This window comes from Oncorhynchus mykiss, chromosome 13 (genome assembly GCF_057628025.1).
Source record: "Oncorhynchus mykiss isolate SJ-2025 chromosome 13, ASM5762802v1, whole genome shotgun sequence".
Classification (NCBI taxonomy): domain Eukaryota; kingdom Metazoa; phylum Chordata; class Actinopteri; order Salmoniformes; family Salmonidae; genus Oncorhynchus; species Oncorhynchus mykiss.
In genome coordinates this window covers 70,385,954-70,402,755 of record NC_143034.1, presented here as the reverse complement: position 1 = coordinate 70,402,755, position 16,802 = coordinate 70,385,954, and the positions used below count along the sequence as shown (strand labels likewise).

Below are 16,802 nucleotides of genomic sequence, written 5' to 3'. Positions count from 1 at the left end.
GTTTTGTGTGCTCTGCTGAGATGGGCTGTACCAACAAGAATGACTCCGCTGGTAGAAGCTAAAGATATCAAGGTTTGGTTAGAAAATGTTATACTGAACAAAAATATAAATCAACATGCAGCAATTTCAAAGATTTCACTGAGTAACAGTTCATATAAAGAAATCAGTCAATTGAAATGCATTTAATTCGGCCCTAATCTATGGATTTCATGACTGGGAACCACGGTAGGTTTGTGGCACCTTAATTGGGAAGGACGGGCTTGTGGTATTGGCGGAGCGGAATAAGTGGAATGGTATCAAACACATTTTTTTGTTAGTTACAGATTTGTTGGTCACCTATACCTTAAAAAAAAAGAAGCCGGATGTGGAGGTCCTGGGCTTTTGTGGTTACATGTGATCTGTGGTTGAGGCCGGTTGGACCTACTGACAAATTCTCTAAAACAATGTTGGAGGTGGCTTATGGTAGAGAAATTAACATTAAATTATCTGGCAACCGCTCTGTTGGACATTTCTGCAGTCAGCATGCCAGTTGCATGCTCTCTTAATAGCCAGGCAAATACAAGCCTGTCTCTTATATTTGTGGTTGTGTTCAGTGATTGAAGCAAATAAATGCCTGGGCTATTAAATTGAAGTTTTATGGTATCCTTTTAACTTTGTGTGGATTACAGAGACCAAGAGACAGGAGCTGGTCAACAATCTTCAGAGTCTGTCGGCCGGTGACCGTGTGCGTATGCTGCGTGCCACGCCCCTTAGTCTGGCTGAGAAGACTAAACTGAGGTGTGTGCCATATTCTCTTCATTGTTTGTAATTGATTATCTTAATTGTTCCAGGACACCATTTGCTTTACATGATGCCAATGTAAAATTTGACAATAAACAAATTACACGAAAGCTACTTAAACCCTTCTCTCATCATTGCTGAATCTTCAAAGACCCCTTTTACAGTCAACATCTCTCCTTAGGAAACTTGTATTCAGTGACAAAGTTGGACAGTCCCTCTTGAGCAGCCAGGTTCCCTGCTGTAGCCTCCTTAAGCGAGTGAGTATAACCAAGCTATCACTAGCATAAAACATGCTGTTGGCAATTTCACGACTATCATTCAGATGTAAAATCTGAGGAAAGTGCTCCAATCCTGACGTTAATCTCTGCACAGAGATGTTAGGCATGAAAGTTACTCTGCGTTCTGTGTCCACAGGCTTTGTATCACATCTGGTTCGGATGTCTCTTCATCCTCAGTTCCCTGCAGTTGTGGCAGGTGGCTTTGAAGAGGCTGGGTGGCCGCTTTGGCACTGGTGTGCTCTCCTACTTTCTCTTCATCAGGACTCTTCTGCTCTTCAACGTCTTTCTCTTCCTCATCAACGGCCTGTTCCTGGTCCTCCCCCAGGCCATCCACCCGCCCCTTCACACCCCCAGCTCCCACAGAGTCACAGGCCTGGAGCTGTTCACCGGCACGGTAAGATGAGGTTTATGATTGATTGGTTGATTATGTTCATCCACAAGGTTTTGACCTTAATGTGATTCACTCTAAAGTTTAAACTCCACCGATCGTCCAGCGAAATGTCATCGATTGGTTAAGTTACAATTTCTGGCATGTACCAAAATCTCTGCTGTGTGCGGTGAAAGCACGACGTGGTTGTTGAGCCTCTACAGAGTACACCTAGTGGAGTGTAAATCCAGCCTACGCCAATAAAACAACTGCTGCTGACATACCTAGCTAAGTCACAATGCAATGCCCACCCATACAAATGTAAAGCACCTGCAAGAGCACTTCTATATCAAAACACTACATCAGTGTTGTCAGTCTGTTTCTGAAACCACATCACCTCTCTTCCTTCTCAGGGTTATCTCTCGAACTCTCTAATGTTTTATGGCTACTACACCAACTCCACCATCAACACCAGTTGTAGACCTGATAAAGCCACCGCCGGGACTGGCTGCGGCACCACCAGTGACCCTCACATGATGGCCTACAACATTCCCTTAGCCTACTGCTTCACCATCGGCATAACATTCTTTATCACCGGCATCGTCCTTGTTTACAGGTCTCTCAAACCTTTTGAAGTGCTGATATAGGATCAGATTTTCATTTTTAAGCTGCGTTCACACAGGCAGTCCAATTCTGATATTTTGCCCAATTATTGGCGAAAGATCTGATCTGATTGGTCAAAAGACCAATTACCAGCAAAATATCAGAATTCGGCCACCTGTGTAAACGCAACCATTGATCATAACGTGAATATGACCCTGATCTATTCATTTGGAATCTCTTTGTTAGCCTGGTCCAAGATCTGCTTGTGCTCTACAGCCAACTGCTATGGTCCGTGTTGGTGTGAAAATGCCCATAAGAGTTGGCAAGACAGATCTTTGACCTTTTTCTCCTTGTTGGTCTTTCATGTGATTAATAAAATGTTTTCATTGTACTTGTCTTAGCATGTCCAAGTCCTTTGAGAGGAGTTTCCGTGTGTTCAAGTCTCAGGGAAACATGGCCATAAAGGTCTTCTGCTCCTGGGATTTCAAAGTCAGCAAGAAGATGTCTGTCAGGCTGCAGTCGGAGAACATCACCACCCAGCTCAAGGTACGGGACAGGATCATGTTCATTAGGGCTCACAATGAAAAAATAAAAATACAATTCCAGCCCAAAAACTCCAATAAGCATTTCTTATTGGACAAATCCAGGTAGTCCCTCCCTGTTTCAGTCTGTTTATTCAATTTTGTGCCTAATGAACAAGACCCAGGGGTTTCCAACTCTAGTGCTGTAGAACTAACATCAACAGGTGTCCATCACTAATACACCGTATTCAGCCAAATGTGGTCCATGATTCACTGACCATTTGTTTTAGGTGTGATGAGCCATTATCATTTGTTTTAGGTGTGATGAGCCATGATCATTTGTTTTAGGTGTGATGAGCCATGATCATTTGTTTTAGGTGTGATGAGTCATGATCATTTGTTTTAGGTGTGATGAGCCATGATTATTTGTTTTAGGTGTGATGAGTCATGATCATTTGTTTTAGGTGTGATGAGTCATGATCATTTGTTTTAGGTGTGATGAGTCATGATCATTTGTTTTAGGTGTGATGAGTCATGATCATTTGTTTTAGGTGTGATGAGTCATGATCATTTGTTTTAGGTGTGATGAGTCATGATCATTTGTTTTAGGTGTGATGAGCCATGATCATTTGTTTTAGGTGTGATGAGTCATGATCATTTGTTTTAGGTGTGATGAGCCATGATCATTTGTTTTAGGTGTGATGAGTCATGATCATTTGTTTTAGGTGTGATGAGTCATGATCATTTGTTTTAGGTGTGATGAGTCATGATCATTTGTTTTAGGTGTGATGAGTCATGATCATTTGTTTTAGGTGTGATGAGCCATGATCATTTGTTTTAGGTGTGATGAGTCATGATCATTTGTTTTAGGTGTGATGAGCCATGATCATTTGTTTTAGGTGTGATGAGTCATGATCATTTGTTTTAGGTGTGATGAGCCATGATCATTTGTTTTAGGTGTGATGAGTCATGATCATTTGTTTTAGGTGTGATGAGTCATGATCATTTGTTTTAGGTGTGATGAGCCATGATCATTTGTTTTAGGTGTGATGAGTCATGATCATTTGTTTTAGGTGTGATGAGCCATGATCATTTGTTTTAGGTGTGATGAGTCATGATCATTTGTTTTAGGTGTGATGAGTCATGATCATTTGTTTTAGGTGTGATGAGTCATGATCATTTGTTTTAGGTGTGATGAGCCATGATTATTTGTTTTAGGTGTGATGAGCCATGATCATTTGTTTTAGGTGTGATGAGCCATGATCATTTGTTTTAGGTGTGATGAGTCATGATCATTTGTTTTAGGTGTGATGAGCCATGATCATTTGTTTTAGGTTTGATGAGCCATGATCATTTGTTTTAGGTGTGATGAGCCATGATCATTTGTTTTAGGTGTGATGAGCCATGATCATTTGTTTTAGGTGTGATGAGCCATGATCATTTGTTTTAGGTGTGATGAGTCATGATCATTTGTTTTAGGTGTGATGAGCCATGATCATTTGTTTTAGGTGTGATGAGTCATGATCATTTGTTTTAGGTGTGATGAGCCATGATCATTTGTTTTAGGTGTGATGAGCCATGATTATTTGCTGATCATTTGAATCAGGCATGTTTGAATCAGGCATGTTAGTGATGGGCAGGAGCAAAATCCTGCGTAGACTATAACAAACAAAATAGAACAGATAGGATAGAGGCCTGATCAAGCTCATATTCTATGCTAAGTCAGAGGCTGAAGCCCACTCCCAGTCTGTCAGTCAGAGGCTGAAGCCCACTCCCAGTCTGTCAGTCAGAGGCTGAAGCCCACTCCCAGTCTGTCAGTCAGAGGCTGAAGCCCACTCCCAGTCTGTCAGTCAGAGGCTGAAGCCCACTCCCAGTGAGTCAGTCAGAGGCTGAAGCCCACTCCCAGTGAGTCAGTCAGAGGCTGAAGCCCACTCCCAGTGAGTCAGTCAGAGGCTGAAGCCCACTCCCAGTTAGTCAGTCAGAGGCTGAAGCCCACTCCCAGTGAGTCAGTCAGAGGCTGAAGCCCACTCCCAGTCAGTCAGTCAGAGGCTGAAGCCCACTCCCAGTCAGTCAGTCAGAGGCTGAAGGCCACTCCCAGTCAGTCAGTCAGAGGCTGAAGGCTACTCCCAGTCAGTCAGTCAGTCAGAGGCTGAAGGCCACTCCCAGTCAGTCAGTCAGTCAGAGGCTGAAGGCCACTCCCAGTCAGTCAGTCAGTCAGAGGCTGAAGGCCACTCCCAGTCAGTCAGTCAGTCAGAGGCTGAAGGCCACTCCCAGTCAGTCAGTCAGTCAGAGGCTGAAGGCCACTCCCAGTCAGTCAGTCAGTCAGAGGCTGAAGGCCACTCCCAGTCAGTCAGTCAGTCAGAGGCTGAAGGCCACTCCCAGTCAGTCAGTCAGAGGCTGAAGGCCACTCTCAGTTAGTCAGTCAGAGGCTGAAGGCCACTCCCAGTCAGTCAGTCAGAGGCTGAAGGCCACTCCCAGTCAGTCAGTCAGTCAGTCAGAGGCTGAAGGCCACTCCCAGTCAGTCAGTCAGTCAGTCAGTCAGAGGCTGAAGGCCACTCCCAGTCAGTCAGTCAGTCAGTCAGAGGCTGAAGGCCACTCCCAGTCAGTCAGTCAGTCAGTCAGAGGCTGAAGGCCACTCCCAGTCAGTCAGTCAGTCAGAGGCTGAAGGCCACTCCCAGTCAGTCAGTCAGAGGCTGAAGGCCCCTCCCAGTCAGAGGCTGAAGCCCACTCCCAGTCAGTCAGCCAGTCAGAGGCTGAAGGCCACTCCCAGTCCGTCAATTTGCCTCGGATAGATCTGCATATCTACAGTATTTAAAGGACAACTGTTCTAGCTGGTATTGAAACACACACAGGATGTGGGTCTAGGTGTTTGTGGTGTAGCATGCCTATAGAAAGCTACATTCTTGCCCAGTGTCAACAGAAAATGAACAAGAATATGCAACCATTTTAAGATGTACAAATAAGACTAAGTTAGCTACAAGGAACTACATTATGACGCAGATTAAAATACTGACTGGGGAAGTTATTTTTCAGTGTTGTAGTTTCACTGACTCTACATTCACAAACACTGTTTGGCTACTGATGAAAATGAGCTGTATTGTTGGTTATTGTGTACTGTCCTTGTTGAATAAATAAATAAACTGTCTCTTCATTCTTTCCAGGAGCTGTTGTCGGAGGTGAAAGGCGGAGAGGAGGAGAAGGGCAGGCTGTCTGGGATGGCGGTGCACCTGCTAGCATGGAGCATTTCTCTGGGGAGCACCTTCTTCTGTGCACTCGGCATCCACTGCTTTGCCAAGTACATGCACCTGGTTAGTGTGTGTGGGGGGGCTCCTATCACACCATAGAACGCTATGCAAATCCAACCCCAGCTAAACTGTTGCACCTTTTTCATACTGCTGAGCCAAGCATGAGCTGTACTGCACTGGCCTGGTTAGGCATCCTCTATAGCTGCTGGAACTGTGCTGGAGAGGACAATGTGGAAAGAAAATGGGCTATACGGACCAGCACAGTACGGTTCAGGTTTGCACAATAGGGGTATTACTGCCAGAGTTTCTTGTGGCTGCTCTCTCAAAGGTAGATAGATGAGCCTTTACCAAGGAAGGAGAGAGAGCTTACTCTGTCACTAACCCACTGCTGCTGGCACACCAGCCCATTAGCTACCTTCCCATTTTCATACTAACGTACCACATAGAATACACTGCCCAACACTGTACATAACTTCCTTTTTAAGTAGAACATTAGTGGGTGGATATTGGCAATACATAACTTCCTTCTAAGTAAGTAAGTTAGTGGGTGGACATTGGAAGAGGACTATCACCACTTTACTTTAAGTATTGCCACAGTTTTTGGGGATAAGGTTTTTTCAGAGTTTCTCTGAGAATCAGACAGGAACGGTTTTTGTTTGTTGCAGAATTATACTTTGGTGAGTCGACAGAGGAAATCACATTGTGAAATCAGAAAGCAGCTTAAGACATGTTGTTGCCTGCAAAACAAGATAGGGAGATGTCTCGGGGGCCTACTCGAAAGGGAATGCAACGTTCTCAATGTTGGAGTAGGTCAGAAGCCTGGTCCCAGATCTGTGGTGTATAGCCCACTCCTATGGACTTTGTCATGCTAAATAACACAAACAGATCTGGGAGGACCAGACTATAGTCAGCGATGTAGAGCCTTGCTTGTTCTTACCTTAATGTCTGTCTGCACTGCAGTGTTTCTATAGCCAGGTCACAGATCTGTTTGTTCTGTATAGCCAACGTTTGACAATGACCATAGGAGTTGAGAAGACTGATCTGCGACCACTGCCCACCCAACTAATATTCATAGCAACAAAGAACTGAACATTGTGCCCAACGGATAACGCCTCCAGCACCCCTGGTCTCTACTGTAGGCCTTATGCAACACCCCTGGTCTCTACTGTAGGCCTATGCAACACCCCTGGTCTCTACTGTAGGCCTATGCAACACCCCTGGTCTCTACTGTAGGCCTATGCAACACCCCTGGTCTCTACTGTAGGCCTATGCAACACCCCTGGTCTCTACTGTAGGCCTATGCAACACCCCTGGTCTCTACTGTAGGCCTATGCAACACTCCTGGTCTCTACTGTAGGCCTATGCAACACTACTGTAGGCCTATGCAACACCCCTGGTCTCTACTGTAGGCCTATGCAACACCCCTGGTCTCTACTGTAGGCCTATGCAACACCCCTGGTCTCTACTGTAGGTCTATGCAACACCCCTGGTCTCTACTGTAGGCCTATGCAACACCCCTGGTCTCTACTGTAGGCCTATGCAACACTCCCGGTCTCTACTGTAGGCCTATGCAACACCCCTGGTCTCTACTGTAGGTCTATGCAACACCCCTGGTCTCTACTGTAGGCCTATGCAACACCCCTGGTCTCTACTGTAGGCCTATGCAACACTCCTGGTCTCTACTGTAGGCCTATGCAATACTCCTGGTCTCTACTGTAGGCCTATGCAATACCCCTGGTCTCTACTGTAGGCCTGTGCAACACTCCTGGTCTCTACTGTAGGCCTATGCAATACCCCTGGTCTCTACTGTAGGCCTATGCAACACTCCTGGTCTCTACTGTAGGCCTATGCAATACCCCTGGTCTCTACTGTAGGCCTATGCAATACCCCTGGTCTCTACTGTAGGCCTATGCAACACTCTTGGTTTCTACTGTAGGCCTATGCAACACTACTGTAGGCCTATGCAATACTCCTGGTCTCTACTGTAGGCCTATGCAATACTCCTGGTCTCTACTGTAGGCCTATGCAATACCCCTGGTCTCTACTGTAGGCCTATGCAACACCCCTGGTCTCTACTGTAGGCCTATGCAACACACCTGGTCTCTACTGTAGGCCTATGCAATACCCCTGGTCTCTACTGTAGGCCTATGCAACACTCCAGTTTCTACTGTAGGCCTATGCAACACCCCTGGTCTCTACTGTAGGCCTATGCAACACCCCTGGTCTCTACTGTAGGCCTATGCAACACCCCTGGTCTCTACTGTAGGCCTATGCAACACTCTTGGTTTCTACTGTAGGCCTATGCAACACTCCTGGTTTCTACTGTAGGCCTATGCAATACCCCTGGTCTCTACTGTAGGCCTATGCAACACCCCTGGTCTCTACTGTAGGCCTATGCAACACTCCTGGTCTCTACTGTAGACCTATGCAACACCCCTGGTCTCTACTGTAGGCCTATGCAATACTCCTGGTCTCTACTGTAGGCCTATGCAACACTCCTGGTCTCTACTGTAGGCCTATGCAATACTCCTGGTCTCTACTGTAGGCCTATGCAATACTCCTGGTCTCTACTGTAGGCCTATGCAATACTCCTGGTCTCTACTGTAGGCCTATGCAACACTCCGGTTTCTACTGTAGGCCTATGCAACACTCCTGGTTTCTACTGTAGGCCTATGCAATACCCCTGGTCTCTACTGTAGGCCTATGCAACACCCCTGGTCTCTACTGTAGGCCTATGCAACACTCCGGTTTCTACTGTAGGCCTATGCAACACTCCTGGTCTCTACTGTAGGCCTATGCAACACCCCTGGTCTCTACTGTAGGCCTATGCAATACTCCTGGTCTCTACTGTAGGCCTATGCAACACCCCTGGTCTCTACTGTAGGCCTATGCAATACTCCTGGTCTCTACTGTAGGCCTATGCAACACCCCTGGTCTCTACTGTAGGCCTATGCAATACTCCTGGTCTCTACTGTAGGCCTATGCAACACTCCGGTTTCTACTGTAGGCCTATGCAACACTCCTGGTCTCTACTGTAGGCCTATGCAACACTCCTGGTCTCTACTGTAGGCCTATGCAACACCCCTGGTCTCTACTGTAGGCCTATGCAATACTCCTGGTCTCTACTGTAGGCCTATGCAACACTCCTGGTCTCTACTGTAGGCCTATGCAATACTCCTGGTCTCTACTGTAGGCCTATGCAATACTCCTGGTCTCTACTGTAGGCCTATGCAATACTCCTGGTCTCTACTGTAGGCCTATGCAACACTCCTGGTCTCTACTGTAGGCCTATGCAACACCCCTGGTCTCTACTGTAGGCCTATGCAATACTCCTGGTCTCTACTGTAGGCCTATGCAACACTCCTGGTCTCTACTGTAGGCCTATGCAATACTCCTGGTCTCTACTGTAGGCCTATGCAATACTCCTGGTCTCTACTGTAGGCCTATGCAACACTCCTGGTCTCTACTGTAGGCCTATGCAACACCCCTGGTCTCTACTGTAGGCCTATGCAATACTCCTGGTCTCTACTGTAGGCCTATGCAACACTCCTGGTCTCTACTGTAGGCCTATGCAACACCCCTGGTCTCTACTGTAGGCCTATGCAATACTCCTGGTCTCTACTGTAGGCCTATGCAACACCCCTGGTCTCTACTGTAGGCCTATGCAACACCCCTGGTCTCTACTGTAGGCCTATGCAACACTCCTGGTCTCTACTGTAGGCCTATGCAACACTACTGGTCTCTACTGTAGGCCTATGCAACACCCCTGGTCTCTACTGTAGGCCTATGCAACACCCCTGGTCTCTACTGTAGGCCTATGCAACACTCCTGGTCTCTACTGTAGGCCTATGCAACACTCCTGGTCTCTACTGTAGGCCTATGCAACACCCCTGGTCTCTACTGTAGGCCTATGCAACACTACTGGTCTCTACTGTAGGCCTATGCAACACCCCTGGTCTCTACTGTAGGCCTATGCAACACTCCTGGTCTCTACTGTAGGCCTATGCAACACTACTGGTCTCTACTGTAGGCCTATGCAACACCCCTGGTCTCTACTGTAGGCCTATGCAACACTCCTGGTCTCTACTGTAGGCCTATGCAACACTCCTGGTCTCTACTGTAGGCCTATGCAACACTACTGTAGGCCTATGCAACACCCCTGGTCTCTACTGTAGGCCTATGCAATACTCCTGGTCTCTACTGTAGGCCTATGCAACACTACTGTAGGCCTATGCAATACCCCTGGTCTCTACTGTAGGCCTATGCAACACTCCGGTTTCTACTGTAGGCCTATGCAACACCCCTGGTCTCTACTGTAGGCCTATGCAACACCCCTGGTCTCTACTGTAGGCCTATGCAACACTCCCGGTCTCTACTGTAGGCCTATGCAACACTCCAGTTTCTACTGTAGGCCTATGCAACACTACTGTAGGCCTATGCAACACCCCTGGTCTCTACTGTAGGCCTATGCAATACTCCTGGTCTCTACTGTAGGCCTATGCAACATTCCTGGTCTCTACTGTAGGCCTATGCAACACCCCTGGTCTCTACTGTAGGCCTATGCAACATTCCTGGTCTCTACTGTAGGCCTATGCAACACCCCTGGTCTCTACTGTAGGCCTATGCAACACACCTGGTCTCTACTGTAGGCCTATGCAACACTCCTGTAGGCCTATGCAACACCCCTGGTCTCTACTGTAGGCCTATGCAACACCCCTGGTCTCTACTGTAGGCCTATGCAACACCCCTGGTCTCTACTGTAGGCCTATGCAACACCCCTGGTCTCTACTGTAGGCCTATGCAACACTCCTGGTCTCTACTGTAGGCCTATGCAATATTCCTGGTCTCTACTGTAGGCCTATGCAACACCCCTGGTCTCTACTGTAGGCCTATGCAACACTCCTGGTCTCTACTGTAGGCCTATGCAATATTCCTGGTCTCTACTGTAGGCCTATGCAACACCCCTGGTCTCTACTGTAGGCCTATGCAACACCCCTGGTCTCTACTGTAGGCCTATGCAACACTCCTGGTCTCTACTGTAGGCCTATGCAACACCCCTGGTCTCTACTGTAGGCCTATGCAACACCCCTGGTCTCTACTGTAGGCCTATGCAACACCCCTGGTCTCTACTGTAGGCCTATGCAACACCCCTGGTCTCTACTGTAGGCCTATGCAACACTCCTGGTCTCTACTGTAGGCCTATGCAACACCCCTGGTCTCTACTGTAGGCCTATGCAACACTCCTGGTCTCCACTGTAGGCCTATGCAACACCCCTGGTCTCTACTGTAGGCCTATGCAACACCCCTGGTCTCTACTGTAGGCCTATGCAACACCCCTGGTCTCTACTGTAGGCCTATGCAACACCCCTGGTCTCTACTGTAGGCCTATGCAACACCCCTGGTCTCTACTGTAGGCCTATGCAACACTCCTGGTCTCTACTGTAGGCCTATGCAACACCCCTGGTCTCTACTGTAGGCCTATGCAACACCCCTGGTCTCTACTGTAGGCCTATGCAACACTCCTGCTATTTTGTTACACTCTCTCTTCTTGACAACACAGTCCTTTGTTTAATGATTTTCCTTCAATGTGACCAGAGGAGACTTGAGGATGCAGAGGGGGAGGTCAGTGTGGTGCATGAGGCTCGTCTGCTGGCTCTGCCTGGGGTTGTGTCCTGTGGGAACCTCCTCCTCCCTGGTCTCTTCAACCTCGTGTCTTGGATGGAGAACTTCAACTCGCCCATTGTACGTCTCTATGTTTCCATCTTCAGGTAAATACGACTAGAACTGCGTTCAGAGATGTTCAGTGTTTGGCACACATTAGTACATTAGCATTGTGGTAAGTTCCAGAGTTCCTGGTTGAAGGATTCTGGATTTCCTGCTTATTCCCTCCTGACTCTGGGAATCTTCCAACTGGGATTTCTGGAAAAACAGCTAATTTTGGTGAAAATGACAACCCTGGTTGTCCAACAAATTAAGTTGGTGAATTATCTTACCAAAGCTAATGTCATAATCCAATATGAATGGAAATATGTAAATGACATGTTGCTTAGCCTATATTTAATTTTGGATTGTGACATTAACGGGCTCCCGAGTGGCAGAGCGGTCTAAGGCACGGCATCTCAGTGCTTGAGACATCACTACAGACACTCTGGTTCGATTCCAGGCTGTATCACAACCGGGTATGATTGGGAGTCCCATAGGGCGGCGCACAATTGGCCCAGCGTCGTCCGGGTTTGGCCGGTGTAGGCCGTCATTGAAAATAAGAATTTGTTCTTAACTGACTTACCTAGTTAAATAAAGGTTACATTTTAAAACAATGTTGGGGTTGAAGCATACTGATAGCTCTATACATGGAATGTGGACAAATCTTGACTACAGAAAAATGTCCCTTTTTAATTCAAAGCAGTAATCAAGTAGCACAGGGAACATTTTGTTGGCTCCTACGTGGACAGAAAGCCAATCCAACAAGTGTGCACATGGTGCACAGTGGAAACCAATGGGAGGTATTCTGAATGTCTTGTGAAGTTTCGTCTTGAGTTAAGTGGGGGGTTATTTCGGTGGTCAAGTTTTTTTTTTTTTTTAACTAGGCAAGTCAGTTAAGAACAAATTCTTATTTTCAATGATGGCCTAGGAACTAGGAACTACCTGTTCAGGGGCAGAACAACAGATTTGTCAGCTCTGGGATTTGAACTTGCAACCTTCCGGTTACCAGTCCAACGCTCTAACCACTGCCGCCCCCTGTACACAATCACAAGATGTTTCACACAGACACAACCATTGAGTCTTGTTTACTTTTCACCATATAAAAAAAAAGATACAATTTGGAAAGGAGTAGAGGGTGCTCAACCAACGTGAGTCAAGGTGCAACCTAAAAATGAGTAAACACCATTGGACAGGAAAAGGCGCAACGCTGGCTCACCACTCAAAATTATTAGTTTTATTAGGCAAGTTTAAAATATTGACATTTCGGCCTTTAAAATAATCACAAAGGGAATGGACAAGTTTCATATAGGGCATGGGGAAGACAATTAGGGAGGACCCGCTTCAGCTTATGGTGCTAATAAGAGACCGTGGTGGACCATACAGGGTGATACTCAAGGTGTGGGTTACTATGGTCCATAGTGATGAAATACAGAAGACGAAGACGTAAAAATCTATTGGAAAACTGGGAAAGTTTTTTTTCAACCACAGTAGGTGAAGCAAAACTAGGGATAGCAACAAAGAAACCATCAACAGCTTAGGCAAAGAGGTCTAACAACTGGTTTGGACAACAGTTAGTGAGCTAGTATGCTCCCTCCATGTGTAAACAAGAAGTACAAATGGGAGGGTGTTGTCAGTGGACCAACAAAGGGATGGAGCCCTTCGCAAAAGTATACTATACTACAGATACCATAACTTCAGAGTAAACATTTTTAGATGCTCCTATCAAAGTGGTTAACAGAGGCCCAATAGGAGGGGGGGGTGTGTGTGTGTTGTGTGTAATAAAGCTCTCCATCCAATGGCCAAAGTAGTACAGCAGGGTCATGTTCATTAGGCATCAAACGGAAGGATATGAACTGAAACAGAGGGACTACTTGGTCTTGTCCAATAAGAAATGCTCATATTTGCTGTACGTTGCAAAACGTTTTTAAAACGCGTGCCCTAACAAACTCACCAAATGTTCCTTCCTCTAACAATATCTGGAGCCATGTATCAAGCTTCTCAAAGTAGAAGTGCTGATCTAGGTTTAGCTCCTCCCTGTAAATATAATCTTATTATTTGTGATCTGAAAGGCTAAACCAGTGGATGGATATTGTCAGTTGTTGCCGTAGTAACAAACCCCCTCACAGTGCTACCCCAAACTGTTCACACCTCTCTTGTTGGCAGAGAGAAAATGTTGCTGTTTGTAAAGCCAATTTCCTGCAATTCTACATGTCTAATGTGTGTTCATATGATACCTGAGTGACTCAACAAAATCAATGGGGGGCCCTGGGAACGTAATCCAGCCACGATAACTGCAAGATTTAGATAGGTAAATTAGGCTAACCAGTTATCTAGCTGACATGTAGCTGGTTAGCCTAACTTACCTACAGTGCATTGAGAAAGTATTCAGACCCCTTGACTTTTTACACATTTGTTACGCTACAGCCTTATTCTAAAATTTCTTCAATTGTTTTTCCCTCCTCAATCTACACGCAATACCCCATAATGACAAAGCAAAAACAGGTTTCTAGAATTTGTTTGAAATGTCTAAAAAATGTAAACTGAAATATCAGATTTGCATAAGTATTCAGACCCTTTACTCAGTACTTTGTTGAAGCAGCTTTGGCAGTAATCACAGCTTTGATTCTTCTTGGGTATGACGCTACAAGCTTGGCACACCTGTATTGGGGAGTTTCTCCCATTCTTCTCTGCAGATCCTCTCAAGCTCTGTCAGGTTGGATGGGGAGCGTCGCTACACAGTTATATTCAGGTCTCCAGAGATGTTCGATCAGGTTCAAGATGTCCTGAATCCACTCTTGCATTGTCTTGGCTGTGTGCTTAGGGTTGTTGTCCTGTTGGAAAGTGAACCTTCACCCCAGTCTGAAGTCCTGAGTGGTCTGGAGGAGGTTTTCATCAAGGATCTCTCTGTTCTTTGCACCGTTCATCTTTCCCTTGATCCTGATTAGTTCCTGCCGCTGAAAAACATCCCCATAGCATGATGCTGCCACCACCATACTTCACCGTAGGGATGGTGCCTGGTTTCCTCCCGACATGAAACTTCTCATTCAGGCCAAAGAGTTCACTCTTGGTTTCATCAGACCAGAGAATGTTGTCTCTCATGGTCTGAGAGCCTTTTGGCAGACTCCAAGCGGACTGTCATGTGCCTTTTTACAGAGGAATGGCTTCCGTCTGGCCTCTCTACCATAAAGGCCGGATTGGTGGAGTGCTGGAGCGATGGTTGTCCTTCTGGAAGGTTTTCCCATCTCCACAGAAGAACTCCAAACTTCTTCCTTTTAAGAATGATGGATGCCACTGTGTTCTTGCGGACCTTCAATGCTGCAGACATTTTTTGGTACCCTTCCACAGATCTGTTCCTCGACACAATCCTGTCTCGGAGCTCTACAGACAATTCTTATAATCTCATGGCTTGGTTTTTGCTCTGACATGCACTGCCAACTGTGGGACCTTATATAGACTCTTTAACACAGGTGGACTCCAATCAAGTTTTAGAAACATCTCAAGGATGATCAATGGAAACAGGAAGCACCTGAGCTCAATTTCGAATTCAAATTATTTACGTAAAAACTTGTTTTCACTCTGTCATTATGGGGTATTGTGTGTAAATTGATTAGATTTATTTATTTAATCCATTTTTAGAATAAAGCCGTAACAAAATGTGTAAAAAGTCAAGGGGTCTGAATACTTTCTCAATACACTGTGTCTAGCTTACATGGGCTAGTAGTTTAACAACTGAACATTTGTCAGTTGTAAATAGCTGTAGGTCTGTCAGTGAATGACATAAGAAGAAAACTGTCCATGCACTTAGACATTTCCAAATTGCACCTTGTGCATTCTATTATAAATCAACAGCAGCAAGTTGAAAGCCTGACTAAGTTCACCCCAAAAAAGTCAGGACCCGCTGTGTGTATTGACCCCGTTCTGGGTCCGGACCACGGTCCTCCATTTCAGTATGGCTGGGCTAAACTGACCTTAAATCAGCACTCTTACTCTGAGACACTTGATACTGTACATCCTGTTTTTATACAGGAACCTACTGCTGAAGGTGAGCATTCTTGGCGTACTGTGCTACCATTGGCTGGGGAAAATTGCAGCTGAACCAGAGCAACATGGTCTGCAGGTAAGACACCTGATACTTGTCACCATGCTGTCTGTCATAAAACAAGATGTCACCTTCAAATTAAGGTCCCCTTTCATTGAAACATTAGTAGCTAAGAATTTATGGCCCAAAGTAGTAGTAGGGGACAGTTCTATATTTACTAGGGAGGCTGGTCCAACTCAAGGTGTCATACAAAAAATGTACAGTGCCTTGCGAAAGTATTCGGCCCCCTTGAACTTTGCAACCTTTTGCCACATTTCAGGCTTCAAACATAAAGATATAAAACTGTATTTTTTTGTGAAGAATCAACAACAAGTGGGACACAATCATGAAGTGGAACGACATTTATTGGATATTTCAAACTTTTTTAACAAATCAAAAACTGAAAAATTGGCCGTGCAAAATTATTCAGCCCCTTTACTTTCAGTGCAGCAAACTCTCTCCAGAAGTTCAGTGAGGATCTCTGAATGATCCAATGTTGACCTAAATGACTAATGATGATAAATACAATCCACCTGTGTGTAATCAAGTCTCCGTATAAATGCACCTGCACTGTGATAGTCTCAGAGGTCTGTTAAAAGTGCAGAGAGCATCATGAAGAACAAGGAACACACCAGGCAGGTCCGAGATACTGTTGTGAAGAAGTTTAAAGCCGGATTTGGATACAAAAAGATTTCCCAAGCTTTAAACATCCCAAGGAGCACTGTGCAAGCGATAATATTGAAATGGAAGGAGTATCAGACTACTGCAAATCTACCAAGACCTGGCCGTCCCTCTAAACGTTCAGCTCATACAAGGAGAAGACTGATCAGAGATGCAGCCAAGAGGCCCATGATCACTCTGGATGAACTGCAGAGATCTACAGCTGAGGTGGGAGACTCTGTCCATAGGACAACAATCAGTCGTATATTGCACAAATCTGGCCTTTATGGAAGAGTGGCAAGAAGAAAGCCATTTCTTAAAGATATCCATAAAAAGTGTTGTTTAAAGTTTGCCACAAGCCACCTGGGAGACACACCAAACATGTGGAAGAAGGTTCTCTGGTCAGATGAAACCAAAATTGAACTTTTTGGCAACAATGCAAAACGTTATGTTTGGCGTAAAAGCAACACAGCTGAACACACCATCCCCACTGTCAAACATGGTGGTGGCAGCATCATGGTTTGGGCCTGCTTTTCTTCAGCAGGGACAGGGAAGATGGTTAAAATT

The 16,802-nt window shown here is 45.8% G+C and overlaps 1 protein-coding gene across 5 annotated transcripts in view; it reads left to right on the top strand.

The window, feature by feature from the left end:
- Window positions 1-16,802, top strand: part of tmc6a (transmembrane channel-like 6a) — a 34,642-nt gene that overhangs the window by 5,667 nt on the left and 12,173 nt on the right. For all 5 annotated transcript variants that reach the window (XM_090197375.1, XM_090197372.1, XM_090197373.1 and 2 more), the window contains 8 exons: window positions 669-777; window positions 962-1,037; window positions 1,195-1,452; window positions 1,839-2,041; window positions 2,430-2,574; window positions 5,711-5,857; window positions 11,390-11,562; window positions 15,524-15,614. In XM_090197375.1, the coding sequence (XP_090053501.1) occupies window positions 669-777; window positions 962-1,037; window positions 1,195-1,452; window positions 1,839-2,041; window positions 2,430-2,574; window positions 5,711-5,857; window positions 11,390-11,562; window positions 15,524-15,614 (1,202 nt within the window). The remainder of the gene's footprint in view (window positions 1-668; window positions 778-961; window positions 1,038-1,194; window positions 1,453-1,838; window positions 2,042-2,429; window positions 2,575-5,710; window positions 5,858-11,389; window positions 11,563-15,523; window positions 15,615-16,802) is intronic.